The sequence below is a fragment of the Cololabis saira genome, chromosome 12 (genome assembly GCF_033807715.1).
Source record: "Cololabis saira isolate AMF1-May2022 chromosome 12, fColSai1.1, whole genome shotgun sequence".
In the NCBI taxonomy this organism is placed as follows: Eukaryota; Metazoa; Chordata; class Actinopteri; order Beloniformes; family Belonidae; genus Cololabis; species Cololabis saira.
This window is the reverse complement of record NC_084598.1, coordinates 42115331-42141559: the sequence shown is the minus strand read 5'-3', so window position 1 is coordinate 42141559 and position 26229 is coordinate 42115331. Positions and strand designations below refer to the sequence as shown.

Here is a 26229-nt window from a genome sequence, read left to right as displayed (position 1 = left end):
TTATCGTCATATGAGGACGCATAAATAATAATTCATCCTTACGATTCTGATAAACAGATCAGTGTAAAGTCAGAGCCAATCTTTTAGGAACAAATTGCAAACAACTGTCTTGTTGACATAGTCTCTTTCCAGACAAAAGTGAAAACTTCAAGCAGAAAATCCCTTATGCAACCCAAATCATGACGTTTGGTTCTCAAATCATGCCCCTCACTCTGGGTCTCTGGAAAGCGCTTAGAGACAACTTGTGTTGTAATAGACCAGGGGTCGGCAACCCAAAATGTTGAAAGAGCCATATTGGACCAAAAACACAAAAAACAAATATGTTTGTAGCCGCAAAAAATGAAAAGTCTTGTATAAGCCTTAGAATGAAGTTAACACATGCTGCATGTAGCTATATTAGTTATAACTGGGGTAAGATTTTTTTTTTCATTATGCACTTAGAGAAAAAAGTCGAAATGTCGAGAAAAAAGTCGAAATTTCGAGATTAATGTTGAAGTACAATCTTGAGAAAAAAGTCGAAATGTTGAGAAAAAAGTCGAAATGTCGAGATTAAAAAGGAAAGGAAAAGGGAAGAAAACAAGGAAAAAAGAATAAAAAAAGAAAAAGAGAAAAAAGGAAAAAAAGAAGAAAAAAGAAAAAAGGATGAGAAAAAAGTCAAAATTTAGAGAAAAAAGTCAAAATGTCGAGATTAAAAAGGAAAGGAAAAAGGAAGAAAAAAAGGAAAAAAGAATAAAAAAAGAAAAAGAGAAAAAAAGGAAAAAAAGAAGAAAAAAGAAAATAAAGCATGAGAAAAAAGTCGAAATGTCAAGAAAAAAGTCAAAATTTAGAGAAAAAAGTTGAAATGTCGAGATTAAAAAGGAAAGGAAAAAGGAAAAAAAAATGAAAAAAGAATTAAAAAAAAGAGAAAAAAAGGAAAAAAAGAGGAAAAAAAAGGAAAAAAAAGGTCAAACATTTTTGAAAAAGCTCCAGGAGCCACCAGGGCGGCGCTAAAGAGCCGCATGTAGCTCTAGAGCCGCGGGTTGCCGACCCCTGTAATAGACGCTATACATAAAATTTAATTGAAAATTGTGAAAGGCACATTTATGTTTTGAGCAACTGCGTTTCTGCAACTGCCTCGTGTTGATTCAAGTAACCAAACTGCCAAAACTGTCCATGCATCTGTCTGCAGAACTATCCACACTGTCTTTCTGGGGCCTTTTCTGAGCTTTCTTTCTTTCTCTGCTCCTGGCAGAAGGAGGAGCGGACCACGCTGGAGGACACCAAGGCCGCCCTGTTGGACCTGGACAAAGTCACTGTGTTCTTCAGGCAACTGGAGGACGAGTATCTCGTTGCAAGTAAGACCCTCCGTCAACAAAGGCCGGCTTTACTCCCCCAAACCACGCAGATACTAATTAGCAGCTGTGGTTTGATCAGCTCTGAATCAGCTTTCTGTGATGAGGACGTCTGTAAGCTGCTGCCATTCAAAACGCACTTTTACTGGCCCATATTTTATCCTCAGCGGCGTCACTGAGTGGAGTGCTTAAACAATATTATACAAGCTTCATAAACCATCTTTAACGAGAGAAAACCGTGTCATTAAATCTTATTGTCTTCAAAGGCTAACTACTGATCTGGGGCCTCATCTTTAAAGGTTTCTTGCGCACAAAAAGGGCTTGAAAGATGCGGAAGCCACCTTCTACGCAAAGGCTGGGATCTAAAAAGAAAAAAGTAACCGAAAAATCTGCTTATCTTTACGGCAACCCGGACCCTCCCGTAAGAATTTACTTAAGACACGGGGAACTGGCGACACAGGCGGTGAGGTGGTGAAATGAAGCCAGATTCATGTCATACTCTTAATAATGTCATCACATATCACAACATATGTCAGACTTATAAAAAAATAGCGCTGATCGTGTCTCTCTGTGTTTGAAACACAGCGTCAGTCAGGACTCTGCTGCTGCTGCAGCCGCGGTGACACGCCGGGAACCTCCTTCACCCACCGCTTTAGGACAGAACAAATGAGGGGCTTCGTAGAGCGTTTAGGGGCTCCACGGAGCCCCTCATTTCTTCCCTAAAGGGACACAGATTTTTTTATATATATAATTAGTTTTACGCGCGCGTGAAACCTTTACGTGCGGGTGTAAGCCTAAATTATGGTACCACGTTAAAACGACGCCGAGCCTACGGCGTACAGTAGGGTACGCGGTGACCCGCACCTACGCCGTAGGCTCTGCGTTGGTGTGACGCGGAACCATAAATCAGCCCTGAGCAGCTCTAAGGGGAGATGGGAGGGGGGAAGGGGGAGCAGGGGGTGAAGCGGGGCTGCTGGGCCGTTCTCGTATCATCTTCGCACAGGGCGTGTTGATTATTTGTATTGATTAATGGCTGATCCTACCGTTAGTTTTTAAACTGTAAAAAGTGGGGGGGACAAAAACATGATTTTTTGCATGTACCCCCTGTTGCGCCCGGGGAACTCACGGCGTTCCGCGCAGCAACGGCGTGCTGCCACTCACTCGCTGTATTTTATACTATTTATTTTTCTACTTTTACTGTGACCACAAAATAATGTGGTTTTCCTGTCCTCCACCTCATCAACAACATCTCGATCTCAGATCTCAGTGAAATTCAGTGGCACGGTGGCTGGACACCCTCATTCATTCTGAAGCCAAACAGGCTGCAGGAAGCCACTGCGCATGCTCAGCAGGCTCATTCATATGCAAAAACATAAAATTTTTCTGTATGAAGTGGGCGTGTAGAGGGCGGGATATGAGGCGGATTCAGCTGAGCAACCTTCCAGCTGGACTGTGATTTATAAAGCGAACATTGCGTGTAAGTGTGCTGCACATGGTTTTATTGATCCGGATTTTTTTTTGCGCCCGGCATTTTCGGCTTTTGGGTGTACGTGCACTTTTAGTATGAATCCTACGCACTCTTTTATAAATGAGGCCCCTGAGCTGTAGAGTGTAGAAAAAAGTGTAGAAAAAAAAGCCCATTCAACTACTTAAAACACGTGCAGTATTCTACTACGGGCAGTTTGTGCAACAGTAAACAAAGGCTTTCTGCAGCACGACGGCATTAAATGGATTATGCACTTTACATTGTTGTTGTGTTGCCGAGCAGCTCAAGGTCAGAGCGTTTGTTTGAGTGTTTGTATCAGACGATCAACTCAAGCCCTGAAAGCACCAAGGTGGTTTAAATTAGCCTCCATGTGCATCTTCACAGGACTGCGTTAGTAAGATTTAAGACCTGGCTGTGTGTGTGTGTGTGTGGCTTTTAGAAACTTCAGCATCTGCATTCATTAAAAGGTACCTGGGTCACTGGAAATGTGAGAACCAGCAGACAAAAGACCGGAGCGGTCTCTCTGTTCAGCAGACTCAATGTGGCCGGCAGCGATCGCTGCTCAAAGGAAAAGCTCTACAAGCACTTTCAGCCCAACAGGAAAGCTGTGGATGAGGCAGAAATGGTCTGTTCTTGATTCATGCTCAGCTGCAGACTGAACAAAAGTAGAACAGAAAAAAAACTGTATACTGACACGTATTGCTGTACCGCACCTATATTATATTGATCAGTAATGACAGGCATGCATGGATTTACATTTCAGTACAGGCCTGTTGTCACATGCTTAAAAAGGAAAGGTTTTGCCGGAGCTTCCTCGCCGCAGCTGCACGTCTGTGCAGACTGCTGCAGTGCAGGTCGGAGGTTTGTGGCGTCAGAGATCGGTGGACTGTATTGATTTGCTAATAGCATCTACGGCAGGGGTCGGCAACCCAAAATGTTTAAGAGCCATATTGGACCAAAAACACAAAAAACAAATATGTCTGGAGCTGTGAAAAGTCTTGTATCAGCCTTAGATGAAGACAACATATGCTGCATGTATCTATATTAGTTATAACTGGGGGAAGATTTTTTTTTTTCATTATGCACTTTGAGAAAAAATTCGAAATGTCGAGAAAAAAGTCGAAATGTCGAGAGAAAAAAGTCGAAATGTCGAGGAAAAAGTCGAAATGTCGAGAAAAAAGTCGAAATGTCGAGATTAATGTTGAAGTACAATCTCGAGAAAAAAGTCGAAATATTGAGAAAAAAGTCGAAATGCTGAGAAAAAAGTCGAAATATTGAGAAAAAAGTCGAAATGTTGAGAAAAAAGTCGAAATGTCGAGGAAAAAGTCGAAATGTTGAGAAAAAAGTTGAAATGTCGAGAAAAAAGTCAAGAAAAAAGTTGAAATGTCAAGACTAATGATGAAGTACAATCTCGAGAAAAAAGTCGAAATGTTAAGAAAAAAGTCGAAATATCGAGATTAAAAAGGAAAGGAAAAAGGAAGAAAAAAAGTTAAAAAAAAGGTCAAAAAATTTTCAAAAAGCTCCTGGAGCCACTAAGGCGGCGCTAAAGAGCCACATGCGGCTCTAGAGCCGCGGGTTGCCGACCCCTGATCTACGGTGAGCTGGCGGCTAAGCACTACCCATCATGCATCTGCGGAGGTCCGGCCTCGATGGGTTTCCTAGCAAACGGCGCTGACCCCAGAGGGGCCGCAGGAAAGGTCGTGTTTCTCCGCTGCTTGAAAACGTTTGCACATACAAATCCCCCTCGATCCATAAATTATCACGAGGTACATATTGTTTTACCAGTTAGAGAAACATAATACTGCTTATAAGTTGTGTAACACAACTACTTTTCATCTACAGTTATTAAAATCCATTGAAAACAACATACATGGCCACATATGGTGATATGAAGCAGTGGCTAAATGATGCGGACAGGATATACAATCACGACTTATAAAAGCACTAATCCTCATTTTAAAACAGTGTTTGCATAGATCTGGAAAACAGAACTTAACCACATCCATGTTAGTGTTTCATATCCTCAAGTCAGGAGACATCTTCACCCATCTTTCACCGTACGACCATAAAACGCATCGGATCTTCCTTCTTCTTTTCATAATTCTTTTTGTGTTAATTCCGATATTCTTTCTTATGCCACGAGGCACAAAGATGATTTTAATTTACCGTTTTGTAGAACATGTAAACATCAATCCTTCATCACTTTCAGACGCCCCCACTTGTGGAATTCACTCAATAAATCTCTTAAATCATCACCATCCTTGCCAATATTCAAAACACATTTAAAGAACTTTCTTATTGTTTCATCTTTCGTAGTGTTTATTATTTAATCTGAGTTACATTTTCTTTTGCGTTTTTTTACTCCCCCTTGTGTAGCTTTTGTTTTGTTTTTTATTCATATAAGGAAAGGATTCTATATAACCCACCAGGCTTCTTCCTTTCCTTGCATGTTATTTCAATGTTTTTACATTTATTGTTCAATTTGTCTTATATTGCTAAATAAACTAAACTAAACTCTGCCGTCCATGCACGCTGAGCATTCACGCACAAGTGGAAACAGGTTGAAAACTCCCCTGGAAATAACTTTAGTTCCTGGTTTCCTCCTGCACATGTTGGTCGTGGTTTTATTAAACACAGACTCTGATACAGAGGAGTAAAGTCAGCCGGGCTCAGCGTCTCCACGCTGTCGTTTACGCCATCGTGTGTGCGTGTGTGTGTTATCTTCAGTACTTGAGTTGTAAAAAAACAATCAGGGGGGATGGTGGATTTTATCATATGGGGACAGATAATTTGTGCTGATTACAAATAATATAATATATTACAAATAATAGCAGTGACCAAAACACCTGCAGAAATACTGCAGGAATGACATAGCAGCAGTTAAATGCAGCCTTCTGTAAGCTTTAAATATCCACTGGGCTTACATCAAATACATCAAAACACAACAATAAAAAACACTTTTCTGAACTTATCAATATGACTCTGTCCTTCACAGGATAAGTAAAATGGATCACTGCAAAAACTCAAAATCTTAACAAGAATATTTGTCTTATTTCTAGTTAAAATGTCTCATTTTAGTAAAAAAAATCTCATTACACTTAAAACAAGACTCATCACTGGAAAAAACAACAATTTTCACCATTGGAACAAAATTTTATTGCTTGTAATAAGAAGATAAATCTTTTCCCACTGGCAGATTTTTCTACTTATTTCAAGTGAAAATTTACTTGAAACAGGTGAAAATTGTCAAATAAGTTATTTTTCTGGTGATGACTCTAAATGTTGAAATAGCAGTAAAACCACATTCATTGATGAAATGACATAAGGGATGAAAGGGGGGATGATTTTGACTGTTTTTATTTCAGGGGGGATGCCGTCCCCCCTCATCCCCCCTCAACTCCAGTACTGGTTATCTTCCACCGATGACCATATAATATGAGCTCGGTGAGTCAGGGGAAGATATGTAGTGACCCAGAGGAACAAACCTTGAAGTGAATCTGTGCTTTACCAAGTTGTTTTCAAATGCTTTCGCTTCTCGTTCATCCACATTGGACCGCAGCGGTGGTGCTTAGAAACCGACAGGCTCTGCAGAGTAGGGCTGGGGATCCATTCAAATGTCAAGAATCGATTCGATTCTTAAGATTCAGAATCGATTATCAAGATTTGATTTGATTCCGATATTGATTTGGGTTAGTGTTATTAAAACTGTTTTTTGAGCTGTTGCATGAATTATATGACTGTAGTTATGCAACATATTAATACTAGTATTATATTGAGATTCAACAGCAAGTATTGCAGCTAATGATGCTGTAAGGACCAATCAGCTCCCAGAATGCTGATAGAACTGCTTTCAGAAACATCGTGGGTCAGAATTACCAAACAGATCCAGGGAGAAAACAGAGACGGATGAAATCGGTTTTATTTTTTCCCACATTCTGTTTTTATTTGTTCCATTTTCGGTCTATTTTGGTTTTTAATTTTTAAGCATTTGGTTTTTAGCATTTTTTGCAAATGTAACCCCAAGACGGTATATAAAGTAATGAAATATAGACAATTTATGCAATAATAACCTAACACTTTAATGTTTTCATACCTTTAAACATATTTAAAGGCAAAAACATGGGACCAGTTATTCTCGTGTCCAACAAAATATTCCTTTTTGGGGATAAACAAAAAAATAACCAAAAATCGTAATGTAATGATGAAAAAAAAGACATACAGTAAATAAATAAAAGAAAAAAAAAAAGAAAAAAAAGTCGATCTTTAGACATATGAATCGATTTTTAGGAATGAATATGAGAATCGATTTAGAATTGGGAAATCGATTTTTTTCAACACAGGCCTAGTGCAGAGTGGTGTCGGTGCCGAGCACATTCATGTTTTAAAAAGACAACATTAATATCAACCGAGGATTGCTCTCACAAAATAGATTGTCTTGAACTGGCTTTTAGTATAACTGGACACTTTCTTCCTCATTTCTTTGAATGGGGCCTATTCATGCTTTAATCTGGCCCCGCCCACCGATCTCTGCCACGAGCCGCTGACACCGACCTGACCTCTCCCCTCACGTACGGCTTCTCCCCGGCTCCAAACATGTGCAGGTGCTGGGACGCTGCAGCAGCTACTTTAAGAAACGCTTTTCTTTTCCATAAACACGGAGCCACGTCATTAAGTCATTATGTCTCCGAGTGCCGCCTGAACCCTCTCTAGCTTCTCTGAACTTCCCTGGACGACCACGGTTCACTGACACACAGACCGGTGTTTGGTTTTGAGGGAAAACATAATAAGGTCTTAATATTTCCAATGTCTTTCTCTTGTAAACAACAGTTGGTGTTTGATCCTGCGCTTCGCTGTGCTGGCGTTTAGAGTCGTAGGTGCAGTTTTGAGGGATAGATGAACACCGGGAGGTGTTACTGAAATATCTAGTGCAAGGGTCGGCAACTCAAAATGTAGAAAGAGCCATATTGGACCAAAAACACACTCTGCCAGTGGGAGATAAATCTTCTCCCACTGGCAGATTTTCCTACTTATTTCAAGTGAAAATTTACTTGAAACAGGTGAAAATGGTCAAATAACAAGTTATTTTTCTGGTAATGACTCTTGTTTTAAGTGTAATGAGATTTTTTTGACTAAAAATGAGACATTTTAACTAGAAATAAGACAAATATTCTTTTTGAAATTTTGCAGTGTACCCACTGTGCCACCGAGCGGCTCCATAAAGCTTTTTCACAGCTGTTTTCACCGAGTGCTTGTGACAGCCGGATTTGTCCCCGTCACTGATGTGTCTGTTGTGTTTGTGCCGCAGACACGCCGGTGTGCTACCAGGTGGAGGGCAGCAGACACGCCCTGAGGGTCACCATGTACCTGGACAGCTGCCACTTCAGCGAGCTGCCCAGCCGGCTGCAGAACGGCGGCAGCCTGAAGCTGCACACCGTCCTCTTCACCCGGGGTAAGACCTGACTCTCAGGGAGGGAGGGGAGGGAGCTTTGGGAGGGTGTCAAAACAGAGGTGTCTTCAGTATTCACGTTCATTACTCAGGTAGAAGTATAGATACTAGAGTTTAAAAATACTCCTGTAGAAGTTGAAGTATCAACTCAAGTTTTTTACTCAAGTAAAAGTATAAAAGTACTAGTTTCAAAACGACTTAAAGTATAAAAGTAAAAGTAATGTAAGGGGGAAAAAAGCCATTAAGGACAAAAGCCATTGAAAATGAATGAATCTTAGTATAATGCAAATATATTAAAGAAGCATATATGTGTACTATTGAGCATTAACATGTGTTTCAGAGAGCAGGAGATATGATGACTAGTTGCCTATAAGTATTGTAATGGTGCAAAAAGTCAAACTTCATGTTCATGTTATCATTTATCCTAACCTTTATTGGAATGAACATCCAAGTTTAGTTGCAGGAATCTGAGGGAACGGATGTAAGAACAAAACTGGACAAGAACATCTGAAACAACCACAACCAAATTCACTCTATCCTGATGGAGCAATTTAACTGGATAGTTTTTATTTAAAGGCCTAAATGAAATAGAGTAACGAGGCTGTTTTTAAAATGTAAGGAGTAAAAAGTACAGATAATTGCATGAAAATGTAAGGAGTAAAAGTAAAAAGTCGTCTGAAAAATAATTACTCCAGTGAAGTATAGATAACCAAGATTTCTACTTACCGTAAGTAAGGTAACAAAGTATTTGTGCTTCGTTACTTGACACCTCTGTATATATATATACATACATCTCAATTATAAAATCGTCCCTGGCAGAAGCAGTTGCACTACGGAAGAGTATTAGGGCCAAGCAGGAGAAAAAATATTTGTGAGGGGAAGATTTTTTTTTATTATGCACTTTGAGAAAAAAGTCGAAATGTCGAGAATAATGTTAAAATACAATTTCAAGAAAAAAGTTTTAAAAAAAAGACATTAATGTTGAAATACAATTTCGAAAAAAAAGTCAAAATGTCGAGATTAATGTTGAAATACAATTTCAAGAATAAAGTCGAAATTTCGCCTTTTTTTTCAACATTTCAACTTTATTCACGAAATTTAAACTTTTTTCTCGACATTTCGACTTTTTTCTCGAAATTGTATTTCAACATTAATCTCAACATTTCAACTTTTTTCTTGACATTTCGACTTTTTTCTCGACATTTCGACTTTTTTCTCGAATAATAAAAAAAAAATCTTCCTCCTCTAAAATATTATTTTAATTTTTCTCCTGCCTGGCCCTAATACTCTTCCGTAGTTGCACCAAACATCATTTCAAAGAAACCCAATCCCTCATATGCATCACACATAGACTGGAATCACTTGAAAACACCCTGCACCCCCCCATCCTCCCTGTTTCACACATCCACATCTGCTGATAGCTTTAGTGCTCTTATTAAGTTAGGCTGGAGCCTTTTATTGGCCATTTGCACCTTTGCACTCTCATCGTCTCCTCTTAGTTGTCCATCAGTCTCCTCTGGTTTGGTGTGAAGGGAAGGTATCAGGCCAGCCGGCCAAGCAACCACTCATTCTCCAGCCCTAAGTGCTAGTTGAAGCATTAATGCCAATGAGAGAGCTGGCAGTGTTTACAGCTCTTAGAGCCTTGGAGCGGCTCTGTGGGGGGACATCGCCCTCTTTTGGAGAAGTGGGGAAGTGCAGGGCCTCCTGTGATGATGCAGGTTTAGAAGTTTGTTTCTGCCCTCATCTGTGAAAACCACACAGACTCATCCGAGAGTGAGAGCATTCACATTAAATCACATTACCTTGCATTTAGCAGGCACAGTGCAGTTTCAAAAGGAAAAAAGGCAATTACAAAGTTCAAACCATCATAAAAAGAGTAGCAGAAAGTAGGCTGAAGTAGATTTAAACAGGGAAGGCTTTACATTTCTATAAAAGTGCTCCTTCTTGTGTCGTTTAAACCCCCTGGTCTTTGTTTTGCAGCGCTGGAGCGTCCCGAGGGAGCGTCCCCGCAGGACTACATGCACATGGAGGAGTTCCAGCAGCGCATCAATGCCGTCTCCTTCGAGAAGGTCAAGGCGCATTACCGCAGACTCAGGTACGCGGCTCCGCGGGGCTTCACAGCGTCTCAGTACCAGCACCAGTCGGGGTTTAGTTCCCCACATTAAAGCTGCAGAGATTCTTGGGTATTTACGCCAACCAGAACATTTCCTGAAGGAATTTTGAAGGGAGTTTCTGTCCTTTCGCTCTGATGTCGTAGCTCCAAACCCAACCAGCTCTGGAGGGAAGAGCAGGCTTTGACTTGTCTGTCACACCGTGCACGTTCACGTTCTCCCTCCACCATCATGAATGTGGCCTTTAAAAACAGGAACTCCTCGCCTCATATCACCTAAAAAGCAGAAAATGCATATTTGCTTGTTTTGTTTTACATTTTAAAATGGTGTATAAAGTTCTCCAAGATCAGATTAAAGGAGTTTGGTGAATTGTTTAGCAAAGCTAGATTCACGTTTCAGTCCAGGAGCGGTTGAGGATTTCAGTGGAGAGCAGGACAAATAAATGATTTAAGCCGATATCTGATCAGTAAAACCGATTCACACATTTGATTTGTATCTGACTTAAACCTTTGTTTGGGAGCCTTTTCAAAGGTGGGGTAAGAGATTTCTGGAGTAAGTCACATATTTTGTCATTTTTAGGGCCCGAGCACTTACAGTGCGAAGGCCCTATTGTATCTGTAGGAATTTTTTTTTTCTTTCTTTCTTCTGACAAAAGAAGGGCCTTTTTTCCCCCTAAACGTGCCCCAAAAGTCACCAAATTTTGCATGCAAGCCAGGCTTGGCGAAAAATTTGATATTTAATGGTTTGCATTAATGGGCGTGGCAAAATGGCTCAACAGCGCCCCCTAGAAAATTTTGTGCCTCAAGCCCCACAATACGGTTTGACGTACATGCACGAAAATCGGTACACACCTGTATCAGTACACAACTTAAAGAAAAGTCTCTTGGCGCCATGGCCGAGACCGAACAGGAAGTCGGCCATTTTGAACATTTTGAATTAATCGTGTAATTTTGGCGCAATTTATGCCATTCCTTCGGCCGTTAATACGGCCCGAACCGTAACGTGCACCCAGGTGTGTTATACATCAAAATATGCGTCTCCATCCTGCGACCACACGCATTACTTTTCTCTTTCAAAAGCTTTACCGTGGCGACGCTAGACGCCAAAAAGCGCGCCCTCCCTTCATCTGATTGGTCCATATATGATAGTTCTCCAAAAGTCACCAAATTTTGCATGCAAGCCAGGCCTGACGATAAATTTAAGATTTAATGGTTTGCATTAATGGGCGTGGCCTAACGGCTCAACAGCGCCCCCTAGAAAACTTTTCTCTGCCATAACTTTTGAATGGTTTGACATAGAGAGTTGTGGGTCCTTGACCTTCGTTGGCCTGAATTAGCCCCGCCCCTTCTTCTGATTAGTTGTGCCTATTTTCTGCTATAACTTTTGAATGGTTTGACATAAAGAGTCGTGGGTGGTGTCATCGGACTTAGTTTTGAGTCCTTGACCTTAATTAGTGCAAATTGCGCGAGGGCCCGTTCATCGCTGCTTGCAGCTTTAATTCTTTTTTACTTTTTGTCATTTGAAACAAATCGCGACACACTAGCCCTTCCCTCCAGTGTTCCAAGATAAACTATGTCCAGTCATGCTTGTATATGTTTATTTATTTAGTTGCTTACCCTACTTCTAAGTGTAGTTTGATAAACGAGCCCTGCGATATCGGCCGACCCCCCGTGACATGAAGATCTGAGCTTGAAGTGCAAAACCTTCTAGCGTTCTTTAATGTCTGAGTGTGTTCCAGCCTCTCTGGACTAACCTTGGTTTCTGATACAGTTTAAGTTTATTCATTCCCAGAACATGACTCATCAATGCAGCACCAGCCAAAGATGATCTATGTTCTGCTACAGCCGCCGTTTATATATCAGTTCTGCTGGAAGCTGCACAGCAAAGTGCCGGTCGGGGATAATAAAGTCGTCCTTGGATCTTTGATTCTCCTCCTGCCGTCTGACTCGGCTCACGAACAAACGCGTTACAGAACACAAAGTTAAAAATGTTCAAACGCAGCAAATAACCAGTACAGGTCATGAAATTCATCTGCTTTTTCTCTGCACAGAGCTTTCTATTTGGAGAAGTCCAATCTGCCCACGGACTCCAACTCTGCAGCCATGAAGATAGACCAGGTAAATATACACGGATGCACCGGCTGCTCGTGCTGCAATCTCTGAGCTTTATCACGTTACCTGTGTCTTGTTCTTGTAACAAAAGTCATTTTTGATATATAATGTTGTGACTGGATATAAATGCAAGCACAGATACTGGGCCTTGAAGTTAGAGACCTTCAACCAAGCATTTCCAAAGTAAGATGAACTGGTTTCCCCTGGAAACCCCCGTGTCTTTGCAGAGACCTCCCCATTAACTCCAACTAACCCCAACACGTCCACGTCGTACAACCCCCAGTCAGAAACCGCCGGGACAGCTGGGAAAATGCAGCACAAAAAAGAAAAGTGCAGTGATCCTGAAATTTGCTTCACTTCTGCTTCTTTTGAATCTCAAATTTGTAATATACGACGGAGTATTAGGGCCAAACTAAGACAAAAAAAAAGGAAATTACGAGAATAAAGTCGTAAAATTATGAGAATAAAGTCGTAAAATTACGAGAATAAAGTCGTAATATTTTGAGAATAAAGTCGTAAAATTATATATATTATAAATATATAAATATAACTTCAGAAGATGCTCAATATTCCTCATTTTTACACACGGAAAAGAGTTGTCATAAATTATATTCTCATAATATTACGACTTTATTCTCGTAATATTACAACTTTGTTCTCGTAAATTACGACTTAATTCTCGTAATATTACGAATTTATTCTCGTAATGTTACGACTTAATTCTCGTAATATTACGAATTTATTCTCGTAATGTTACGACCTTATTCTCGTAATATTACGACTTTAATCTCATAATATAACGACTTTATTCTCGTAATGTTACAACTTTATGCTCGTAATATTACGACTTTATTCTCGTAATATTACAACTTTATTCTCGTAAATTACGACTTAATTCTCGTAATATTACGAATTTATTCTCGTAATGTTACGACTTTATTCTCGTAATGTTACGACCTTATTCTCGTAATATTACGACTTTAATCTCATAATATTACGACTTTATTCTCGTAATGTTACGACTTTATTCTATTACGACTTTATTCTCGTAATGTTACGACTTTGTTCTCGTAATATTACGACTTTAATCTCATAATATAACAACTTTATTCTCGTAATGTTACGACTTTATGCTCGTAAATTACGAATTTATTCTCGTAATATTACAACTTTATTCTCGTAATGTTACGACTTTATTCTCGTAATGTTACGACTTTATTCTCGTAATGTTACGACTTTATTCTCGTAATGTTACGACTTTATTCTCGTAATGTTACGACTTTATTCTCGTAATGTTACGACTTTATTCTCGTAATGTTACGACTTTATTCTCATAATACGACTTTATTCTATTACAACTTTATTCTCGCAACATTATAACTTTATTTTCGTAATTTTACGACTTTATTCTCATTATATTATGACTTTATTCTCGTAATTTCCAATTTTTTTTTTTCGTCTTAGTTTGGCCCTAATACTCCGTCGTAGTAATAGACCCCCCCCTAAAAAAAAAGGGTGAAAAAGAAGGTTAAAGAAAAAGAAATGGAAACATTTCAAACAGATGACTGTAGGGAACAAAAGCAGCATTTGTTAAGCAGCACAATAAAACAAGCAAATGAATCAGAGGTCATTTCAGGGCAGGAAGGACGAGGTTGGGATTTCCCTCAGTGGGCAGCGATGCATGCCCACTGAGGGAAGTGTCTGGGCTCAGATTAATCAGTATTCCAGCTCTGTTTTCAGTAGAAGTAGGAACCACGTTACGCTGCCTATAACTTTCCCAAGGACAGTCCTGTTTTCTTTCCAGTTATGTAATCCACAACCATTCTGCAGGAAAAGAGTTTACATGGGCTGGACTGACCTGAATGGTCCCCATCAGAGATTATTGGACAATTTTGAATTGAATAAATGTAATAAAGGAGATCTTCCTGGAAATGGAAAGAATTTGCAGGAAGAAGGGGGACAGATATGGAGGATTTTTTGTGCCAAAATTAAATAAATAAATACATCATTAATTAATTAAAATGGGAATGAAATATATCATGAATTAATCAAATGTGTTATTAATTAATTAATTAAAATTAGAATTAAATATGTCATTAATTAATTAAAATACAATTAATTTTAAATAAAAAATATATTTATTATTTCAGCATTTAATTCACACGCAGTAACACGAAATCATTAATTAAATGTGTCATTAATTAATTTAATGCAGTTTTACATTTCATGATTCACACACAACACGAAATCATAAATTAAATTTGTCATTAATTAATTAAATGCTGAAATAATAAATATATTTTTTTACTTAAAATGAATTGTATTTTAATTAATGAATGATATATTTAATTCTAATTTTAATTAATTAATGACACATTTAATTCATTCATGATATATTTAATTCCCATTTTAATTGATTAATGATGTATTTATTTATTTAATTTTGGCACAAAAAATCCTCCATAGACAGAAGAACTCACGTTGTTGCAGGTCTGAAATGCAAAAATGGATGACTGCTAACAAAAGAGATGAAGTTACGACAAAGCATGAAATATCTGGGGTTCATATAGTTTGCATAGAAATAAACATCAGAGCAAATTTCAGAATTGCTGTTTTTTTAAATATATATTTTTTTTAATATTTATTTTCCAAGTTGTCCCAACTTTTTCTGATTTGGGGTTGTAAACTGCTCTCATATGAACTTGAGTTCTAGTTCCCCGAACTGACCGTAGCCACGATAGATTCCCAGTAATTAAAACTGACTAGAACATAGTGCAGACGTAGATGTTGTCATTTTCAGGTTTTCATCATCTTTCTAAGGACAAACATTTGTGTGTCTGCTGGTCCCCCATCTTACAAGTCAGTTAGACTCCTTCCCCAAGTAGTTTAACAAACTTTCTTCGTGTTTTTTTTTCCAATTTCATTTCAGTTTCATTTCTATACTGTACTTGTCTTGATATATTTGTAAAAAGTGAAGAATCTATATAAGTAAAAAATTACCTGCACTGCAAAAACTCAAAATCTTACCAGGAATATTTGTCTTATTTCTAGTTAAAATGTCTAATTTTTAGTCAAAAAATCTCATTACACTTAAAACAAGAGTCATTACCAGAAAAATAACTTATTTGAAAATTTTCACCTGTTTCAAGTAAATGTTCACTTGAAATAAGTAGAAAAATCTGCCAGGACAAGATTTATCTTCTTACTACAAGCAAAAAAATCTTTTCTACTTATTTTAAGTGAAAATCTACTTGAAACAGGTGAAAATTGTTGTTTTTTCCAGTGATGAGTCTTGTTTTAAGTGTAATGAGATTTTTTTGGACTAAAAATTTGACATTTTAACTAGAATTAGGACAAATATTCTTGTTAAGATTTTGAGTTTTTGCAGTGTGATGAGTCCACTTCAGGAACTCTTAGTAGTTTACATGACTTGCCAAGACGGCCTGTTATGGGATGTGATTATGTTGTGAGCAGTGGTCTTGCCCGCTCTTCACCCTCTGCCTCTCCATCCTCGCAGCTGCTGCGACCCCTCAACACCCTGGACGACCTCTGTCGGCTGATGCAGTCGTACCTGAACGCGCGGCCGAGCGCCCAGGGCCACCCGTCGGGCGTCAGCGTGCTCTGCGTGTCGTCGGAGCTGTGTAACCGCCTGGGGGCCTGCCACATCACCATGTGTGGAACCGGCATGCAGAGGTCAGCCCGGCACCACCACGTCATTATCAAACTGCTAGTGTGGACTGTTAGTCCAGGGGCCAGAGCCCAAAATTTCACTTGTCAGTACCACTCAAGGTGACCAAACTTACTTATAATTTTTGAAAAGATCCATGTCTGTAGATTATTTTGGTATAATAACCTTCCTGAGTGGCAGTTGTATCATAGTTATCAGCTCATGAAGTTAAAACCCCCTTCAGAAAATTACATTTTAGATGCTGCTGCATATCCTGGTTTAGACTCATGTACAGGATATCTGTCAATGTGTCACAATATTGTCTTTGGTATCATTTTAAAGGGGACCTTTAAAGTGGAAATGAAGCAGTCAGTCAAGTATACATTATTTGCTAAATGGATATCCACTCTATTCACCAATTATGTAATAAACATGAAAAACGTAATACAATAAAAAATAAAAAGAACTCCCGTTATAGCTTTCATAGCACGGACGCCGCCATCTTGGCCGTGACGTCACGGGGTTGGTTAGCTTCACGGGAGTCCACAGACAGAGGTAGAGGTAGAGGTAGTGAGAGACAGAGACAGAGACAGAGGAAGATAGAGACAGAAAAAGATCCAGATAGAGAAAGATAGACATTTATAGATAGAGATAGTGACATATAAAGACCGTTATACAGTGGCGTAGGGATAGTCAGTGCAGCACGTGCAACCGCACTGGGGCCCGGGACGCACAGGGGCCCGTGCGACCTGCCGTATTACTCCTATAGATATCATGAAACCAACCGTTGGTAAAGTCCCAAGTGGTGGTTTTTCACAAACGACGAGCTCTGTCAGGAATGTGCCAAACACTAATTGCCAACACAGCCTATCAAAACTGCAGCGCCGAAAGCAGAAAGTTGGGAGTAATTTGAGAAATACGTCCTCGTTGAAACGATTTAAAGGCTGATTTATGGTTCCGCATTACACCAACGCAGAGCCTACGGCGTAGGGTACACGGCGATGCGCAACGTACCGTGTAGCCTACGGCGTAGGCTACGCGTCGATTTAACGCAGAACCATAATTCAGGCTTTAAAGCCAAACGAGGACGCACGACGTCGTTTCGTCGCTTTAACAAACCCCGACTTCTGCAGAACAACAAGCGGGCGCCGCAGTGGACTTGTGCAGCAGCCTGCAACCTGCAGCAGCACACCGTCCGCTTCAACTGGTGTCTGTTTGGCACTCAAGGACGGGACTGAATGTACTTTTTGCATATGGGCGGCAGTCACCACCGTAAATACGCGTTCTGGTTGCAAAGGAGGCGCGCAAAAAAAAGCCCCCCGATCTGCGCTCCTCTTGTTTTTAACATTGCCGGTGACAGTGGCGTCAGCTGAGAGATCATTCTCAAAGTTAAAAATGATTTAGGCCTACCTGAGGAGCTCCATGGGGCAGGAGCGGCTGAGTGGCTTAGCTATCCTCTCCATTGAAAATTTAAGAGCCAGGGAGTTGGACATTTGGGGATGTAATCCAGGATTTTGCCCAGCGCAAGGCTCGCAAGATGCCGTTTCACTGAACTTATAAATTAATCTTTTGTTTAGTAGGCTACACCCTGTGTTAAACCTCAGGTTCATATTCTAAGAACCTTTTCTTAGATTTTTTTTCTTTTCAAGGAATTAGTCTAATATAGCCTACAGCAGAGGTCTGTTTTTCACGTTACGCACTGTTGCGGTTTGGTCGGAAGATCTTAAAATAAAGTGTAAAAAAACAAAAACAATAATCTCTCTTCTGTCTTGTCATGCTATTGTTGACTTAATGTTTATTATCTCCTCTTGCCTTAAGCTTTATCATGTAGCGATGCACTCTTGACTTTGTAAGAAAAATGATTTTGTGGTCATTTCAGCACCGCATGTATTAGACAGCTCCTCCCGTGCTGTCTGATGCGATGGTCAGGTTTGTTCACCTGCAGACTGTTGGCAGGTGAGTCAAAGCTGGGCTGTTACATTTAGAATCTTGACCTCTTAAAAAGTTTATAATAGGCTACAATAACCCAAGTCATTTATTTGATTGTAAAATTTAACAAACTGTTGGTAAAATCTATATAGACCTCATAGTGGGGGTGAGCGCATGCATGCAGGTGCGTGATTGCGCGGGTACGGCTAATTAGTAACATGCACTTAGGGCCCGTCAATATATCTTGCACTGGGGCCCGTGCTGAGGTTGCTGCTGCGGTTATATATAAAGACAGTGATCTATATTAGTGATCAATAGAGTAAAAGAGGTAGCCTAGATAATTTGACAGACAGTCAAAGACGGAGACAGTTTTCACAGACAGACAAGATGGAGACTGAGGAAGAGCCACGACAGGACAGAAGAAGACAAGTCGGAGGTCATTATTGCATTGCTCCTGGGTGTAATAATGAATTTTACCGGGTTAAGGGCAGGGACAAAGCAGTCCATTTCCATAAACTGCCACTACCAATAAGTATTTCAAAAATCTTTTTTCCTCAAACAAAACTTTGCAGTGACAAATTGGATAACGTGCGCACGGCGCACTCCAGATATGGTGACATTATTATGCGCACCTCCACACAGATGCAAACATAAACATTAAGGTGTCAACGCATCAGAAACAGATGAAAACACAGCTAAACAGGTGGCGGCGCAACAGAAACCCAGATGAAAATGCAGCTAAAAACATTAAGGTGACGGCGCACCTACAAAAAAGTTAAAAAAAAAAAAAAAAAAAAAAGATCAAAGTCGTGCGCATATTACCAGTGCATTAAACTGTATAATGCAGCGGCGCAGCCAGCCGGAATCCCGTACGCACTGTGCATTCCCTTTTTTTGAAGGATTTATTTTTACGTGCTGGGTTTGATGACAGACCAGAGGCTGAGGGGACTGGCCCGGGACTTTGACGAAACGGGAGGCGCAGACTCAAATAGGCAAGAACATCTTTATTTAATTTAATGACGCCAGATCTGGCTGGGGTTTATATTGTAGCATCGGCTATCTGCTAGTTGAAACGTGTGGTCGGTGAGTCTATCTGAGTTTTATGGTGTTTTTATAGTTCATGCTTTATGGTGCTGTACTTTTTTTTTTTTTTTTTTTTTACTTTTTTGTAGGTGCGCCGTCACCTTAATGTTTTTAGCTGCACTTTCATCTGGGTTTCTGTTGCGTCGCCAACTGTTTAGCTGTGTTTTCATCTGTTTCTGGGTGCGCCGTCAGCTTTAATATTTAGTTGTGTTTTCATCTGTTTCTGATGCGTTGACATCATTGACAGCAGATACACTCCGGCACGGTGGGCATCACCGTGCATAAACCACACCTACACCAGGTAGTGTTGCTCACCCAAAACACCCGGCTCCTCCACGACTTCTTCCTCCCTAACCATCACCACTCGGTTCCCTCGTCTTATAGGCTCAAAAGCATAAGCCATAGGGTTGCTGACCTCCACAGTCCTCTCAATCTCGTCCTCATCCATGATCTTTCGCAAAAACCACTTGCTGTCCTGTCTTGCCAATAGAGCGTTCAAAGCACCAACCAACCCCGTGACGTAAGCACCGACGTCACTTCAAGATGGCGGCTCGCTAGCCAGAGAACTAGGTAGAAACTACGAAAATAAATGTGTTATTTCTATGGGTTTCACAATTTAAAAAAAATCAGATTTTAGACAAAGTCGTTTTTTAAATATATTTGACCACTACCAGTGCCAAAACATGCACGTTTCATTTCCACTTTAAAGCTGTGATTCCCAACCTGTGGGCTGTGGCCCCCTGGTGGGCCGTGAAGGTATTGCAAGTGGGCCGCCAAATCATTTCCAAAAAAGTATGATTTTTGCGGGGGGGGGGGTATAATTATATAAAAATATACATTTAAATTTAAATGTTAAAACTCAGTTATGTTTAAAATGATATTGAAAATGTTTAAATATTATTTTCATTATTTTGTTTTGTTTTCCTTCAAGTGTTAGACATGTGACAAGCAAATGAGCAATAGGAACTTTTGTTGTTATCGGTCGGACCTCTTTGCAGCGGGACTGCATTGCACTTGACTTATTTACGTTTGATGCTGATACCTGAAACTGGAGTATAAAGATGGATAGCTGGCTAGCAACAGGGGGAATTAAAAAGTTCGGAGATGGGCCGCGAACATTTTTGAGACATAAAAGTGGAGCCCTGAGTTGGAAAAGGTTGGGAACCACTGCTTTAAAGGTATTGTGACATGAAAAACAAATTTTTCTAGATTTTTTGTGTTTAGTTGGGTGTCTTGACATCAATTACACCCAAAAAAAACGAACTTTTAACATTCAGTGTATTGTGTGCTTTCTGGGAATTTCCGCATAACTATGCAAAAACGGCGCATCTGGTTGGGTGGCGGACCGTTACGTATAGACCCGCTAAATCACCGCCCCCCTCCACCCAGCTCCCTGCCCATCAGCACTGAGCCGCGGGCTGGAGGGAGAGAGACGTCTCTCCTCTCCACCCGCGCTCTGCTTTTTTTTCTCCTTCTGATCGAGGCTCAGCCCGTGGACGGTGTGCAAGACAAAATCACATACCATTGATCCACTGTTTGCTGTTAGCGGGGCGTTTGGGGGAGAGGAGGAGTGGAGGATGGGGGGGGGCTGGGCAATGATTGACAGGAAAGGGGGAAAAGGAAGCGTTTTTCACAGGCAAAAAAAACCGTCATAAAAAAAGCCAGGCATGGAGTACTGGAGTGAAGTTTTTCTTGTTACACCTTTTTAGACACATTTGAGGGATGTTGGCCAAGACTTTTAATAGTGTTAAAAGCATGTTAAAAATTATGTCACAATACCTTTAAAGCATTCATTCAAGCTAAGATGTGATACATTTCCTGAATCCTTATGGTCCTGTGAGTATTCCAGTTTTTGTATTTTGTGTCTCTGTTGTTCCTAGATGACACAGGGATAAAAGATAGTATATCATTTATGTGAAAATTGTGTATATTTGTTGTTTATAGTTTAAAGAGCTGCAGTGACCTCTATGTTGGTCAGAAAGATTCACATCTTAGCTTGAATGAATGCTTCAATGGCCCCCTTTAAAATGATACCAAAGACAATATTGTGAAACATTGACAGATTTCCTGTACATGAGTCTAAACCAGGATATGCAGCAGCATCTAAAATGTAATTTTCTGAACTTCATGAGCTGATAACTATGATCCAGCTGCCACTCAGGAAGTTTATCATACCAGAATATCATCTACAGACATGGATATTTTCAAAAATCATAAGTAAGTTTTGTCACCTTGAGTGGTGCTGATATCTGGCCTGGAACATGGACTATGTCGGGGGGCGTCACCGTTAACGAGTCCACGGCCTACATCGAGCGCCGGTCGGGCGGCGTTTATTCCACGGTGCTCAAACTGGTCCCGTCTTGTCGTTTTCAGGTGCACTCTCGGCGTTACGCTGGAACAAACGATGATCCTCGCCAGGAACCACGGGCTCATGCCGCGCTGCATCATGCAGACCATGGACATCATGAGGAAACAGGTACAACTCCCATGCAGTGGATTCAAAGAGGAGGGATTGTGGGGAAATAACACTTTTTTTTCTGTGCTTCAAACCATTTATTTGGGTATAAGAAGTCACTTCCAACCAAAAGCACCTGCTCTGACCAGAGCATCACAAACATGGCTGATGGGAAAGACTGTACTCAGACTACCTCAGAAAAAAGTCTAAATGTAATAAATAAATAAATAAATAAATAAATGTCTCCTTCAAGTCTAAGAACAGCAAATACGAGACAATGAGATTTGACCCAAAATGGAAGATGCGATTTTTAGAAAAATGTACTTTCATGGTTTTTATTACAAATATTTGGTAGATTATTTCCACCAAACATCTTCATCCCAAATCCTAAGTGACATTTACGTTCTCTCCAAAGCCATGTGGCAGAGCTCTTCTGTCAACATGGGGGCAGCGTGTCACAAGATAGTTCAAGTGTCAGGGGTGTAAGAAACGTGAAAAAATTCACCCCCAGAGGTACAGAGTGGTATTACAAGACATAGAGAGGATAGTTTCAACAGAGCAGATCTACATGTTCCCATGTGGTTAGAAATGTTATTGCCTCCATAGAAAGGGTTTAAAATTGACATTTTATGAAAAAAACAGTACATTTCTGTACTTTAGAGCACATATTTGCTCAGAAGTTGGTAGTGTAAAGCTTCAACACTGATTTCAAAAGAGGCATCGAGTGTCGGACGCCACCTCCTAAAACTGTAAATAGAGCTGTGAAAACGTGGCTGAAGACGCTACTTTATCAAGTTCCTACCAATATTAAATCACCAGGGGCCTCATTTATAAAAGAGTGTGTAGGATTCATACTAAAAGTGCACGTAAACGCCGGAAATGGCGGGCGCAAAAAAAAATCCGGATTTATAAAACCGTGTGAACGCACACTTGCACGTAATGTTCTCTTTATAAATCACAGTCCAGCTGGAAGGTTGCGCAGGTGAATTCCCCTCTTATCCCGCCCTCTACACGCCCACTTTATACCATAAATGGGCAATACAAAGTAGTCCATGACTTTATTTGCATATGAATGAGCCTGCTGAGCATGTGCAGCGCCACCTGCAGTCTGTTTCTGCTGCATCAGGATGAATGAGAAGTATCGAGCCACCGTGCCACTAAATTTCACGGAGACTGAGATGGAGATGTTGTGGATGAGGTGGAGGCAGGAAAACCACATTATTTGGTGGTCACAGTAAAAGTATAAATAGTATATAAATGGTAGGCTATAAAATAAAGCGAGTGAGTGGCAGCACACCGTTGCTGCGCTAAACGCCGTGAGTGCCACGGCGCAATTTCCACTGGGGACAGGGGGGACATGTCCCCCCCACTTTTCAAAATCATGTTTTTGTCCCCCCCACTTTTTACAGTTTAAAAACTAACGGTAGGCTCAGCCTGTAATTGCAAATCATCAAGACGCTCAGTGCGAAGGCGGGACGGCATCCAGATAAATGTACCTGTATTTCAATAATGTCATATCAACATATAGCAAATATTTAGGACATATTGTAATGTATGTATAAGAGTCATTCTATAATTAGGGGTACATTTCATATCAACCAAAAGTGACAAAATCAGTTTTCTTTTTTGATAAAAAATCTAGTTGTTTCCATAATATACACCCTAAATGTGCTAAATTCGATAATTGCCAAGCTTAAACTCTAATTACAGTTACAGTGTTACAGTGTTACAGTTGGTGGGTAACACAGTTGACATTTCGGCCATTTTAGTGCATTTTGTGCTAACTGCAGACCTTGGACCTGTCACTACATGGCCTTGATCAACTCATGTTTTTATACAGTTTCTCTGTATTTTTGTAAAAATAACATGTAAAGCAAGTTCACAAGAACATGTTGATAACACAGTTGACGATCAATTAACCCACTCTATGTACACACAATAATATTGATGAAATATTGAAGAGGAGGAGTAGAAATTTACCACACTGTCTTCAAATCTCCCTCCCTGAAGGAAGGGACATCATATCATTTTGGACATGTGGCTTTGGAGCAAACCATTGCTGATTTATAGGGGTTTTTTCAATGCGTAACACAGTTGACAGAGATTTCTCGGACACACACAAAGTGGATGATTTAATGTACATGCATGAACCAAATAGTTTTTAAAACACCTTTCTAATATTTTAATGATTATTTTGAACAAATAATTATGGAAATTAAATACAAAAAAATGTATTTTAGTGTTAATCTGAAGAGCACACCTGACACTTAGCAAATCGGACAGCACAAAAACAACAAAATCCAGTATAGAATAAGCATTTTTTGAAAAATAAATGATGGAATCTGTTGACTTTTTTGTATTAAATGAAAGAGAAATGTGCCCTGATATAAAGTTGATCATTGCTTTAAGTAAATATTTAGTAAAATTGATAAATACAGCCCATGGACATGACATGTACCCCTAATTATAGAATGACTCATAAATTTATGTAGGAGGAGCTACTACTACTACTACTATTACTACTACTATTATTACTACTACTACTATTACTATTACTACTACTACTACTACTACTACTGCTGTCATTTAGCAGATGCTTTTATCCAAAGCGACTTACATCTGAGAGAACAACACAAGCACAAAATCACATAGCTGGATAAGTGCTGGTCGGGCTGCTGAGAGTCCATATATTTTATTATTTTTTAAATAAGAAAGCTATGTCTAAGAAAACACCATCTTGTCATAAGTGCATGCATCTTACTAGATCCTACACACACCGTTCAACTTCGTACCGCTACGTTAGGTCGTAACAGTCCATTAAGTCTTTAGCTCATGATCTATGATGGTAGGGTCGTCTAATCAATATCTGTGTGTATCGTGATTGTTCCACCAGTGCTATTTTGCCGTTTTGAGTTTGTGCCATTTCTGAAATCGTCACAGTGGGATTTATCGGATATATTTTCTGTTCTGCCAGGGGGCAAGGGTTGAGCTCTCTGCTAAAAATCTCAAGGTAATGGACCAGATGCCTCCGTCAGCTCCGAGGTACGACACCATTACCAGACACTTCTGCCCACACCACTCACGCTCCATTGTTCCATTTATAGACGTAAAATCAAGGAGCATTCCTCTCATTTGACGGTTTTTCCCCTTCTCTTCCAACAGGCTCTTCAAGCTGTGTTTGCCGCCTTCGGACGGAGATCTCTAAAAGCACTTCAGACGATTCACGACGGACGGAGAGAATGCAGAAGTGGAGGATATAAAGACTTGAGGAGAGCTTTGACGCCTCCGAGTGAAACAGGGATCATTCCAGACTGAAAACCACCAGAGTCTCAAGATGTTCAGATAACCAATGAGAGTAACCGACGGGTCAACCACAAGGACAACTTATGCAACCGGAGGACCGAAACTAGTCTAACACTGGTGAAATATACCAGAGGAAATTACAGAGCCGTCCTACGAAAAGCGGACACGAATGACTCGACAACTTGGCACAGGATTTTCCACAAACAAACCGGACGAGGCCTCGGAAGAACGATGTCAAGAGTGATTTAAGCTCACAAACCGAGCTTGTATTATTAACTTTATTAACCAAACTACCTGTAGCTGACTGTCGTCTTCAAATGTCGATGTTGTCTACTTTTCCCTTGACTGCAAACTCTGGAGAGCTGGCGCTTTTTCTCCGCGTGGGCCGGCGTTCCCCAGGGCTCGGTGTTTGGACCACAATTGAAGTAGAATACTTGATCACTCTGTCATTCGTGTGCTATAGCGGAGCGTGTACAGTCGATGCCGAAAGTCAAAGAGTAGGCGGAGAGATGGAGGTAGGGATTGAGGGACAAACGGGTGGTTTTAAAAGCGGGGGAAGGGCTGTTTTTTTCTTCAGCTCGTTGCATGTGGTTACTGTGCAATTACTGTAGGTTTAGTGTGAGAACTGTATTGCTGCATTATATGAAGGATAGCTATTTATTGTGTCCAGAAGAAGCGTTTTTATGGCTTACATAGTCTTTATCAGGTATTAAAGAATTTAAAAGCATTCCAGCCTACATATTGAACAGTATTTAAAGGACCAACGGCATGCCATTTTTTAAGAAAAAGATTTCTGCGTGTGTATTTCGTTTTATTTAAGTGTAAGGAATCTGATTTCTTCAGGAATTGTTGCATTAATCATCAGGGAAAATGCAAAGGGATGAAAGGACTGAAGTTAGAATCAGGACAAAGGTAAAATAAACACGGTGCTCCGTCACCAAACAGCAAAGTATTGATATTTAATCACTTTTTAAATTATTAATATATTAATCAAAACGTGCTAGTTGAAGGATTGTCTCCTGTTAACTGAGACATCATCTGAATTAAAATTGGCTTTTATGTTGTCTTGCTACGACGGAGTATTAGGGCCAAACTAAGACAAAAAAAAAATGGAAATTACGAAAATAAAGTCATAATAATATGAGAATAAAGTCGTAAAATTACCAGAATAAAGTCATAATGTTGGGAGAATAAAGTCGTAATATTACGAGAATAAAGTCGTAATATTAAATATATTATATATAATAAAACTTCACAAGATGCTCAATATTCCTCATTTTAACACAGGAAGAAGAAGCTGTTCCTTT

The 26229-nt window shown here is 39.9% G+C and overlaps 1 protein-coding gene across 1 annotated transcript in view; it reads left to right on the top strand.

Moving 5' to 3' along the window:
• Positions 1–25867, top strand: part of prex1 (phosphatidylinositol-3,4,5-trisphosphate-dependent Rac exchange factor 1) — a 176035-nt gene extending 150168 nt beyond the window's left edge. The window contains exons 33-41 of the mRNA XM_061734902.1: positions 1232–1334; positions 8123–8266; positions 10244–10358; positions 12425–12491; positions 12624–12668; positions 16003–16178; positions 21538–21640; positions 24594–24661; positions 24782–25867. Coding sequence (XP_061590886.1) covers positions 1232–1334; positions 8123–8266; positions 10244–10358; positions 12425–12491; positions 12624–12668; positions 16003–16178; positions 21538–21640; positions 24594–24661; positions 24782–24824 — 864 coding nt within the window. The 3' untranslated portion in view covers positions 24825–25867. The remainder of the gene's footprint in view (positions 1–1231; positions 1335–8122; positions 8267–10243; positions 10359–12424; positions 12492–12623; positions 12669–16002; positions 16179–21537; positions 21641–24593; positions 24662–24781) is intronic.
• The last annotated feature ends 362 nt before the right edge of the window (positions 25868–26229 follow it).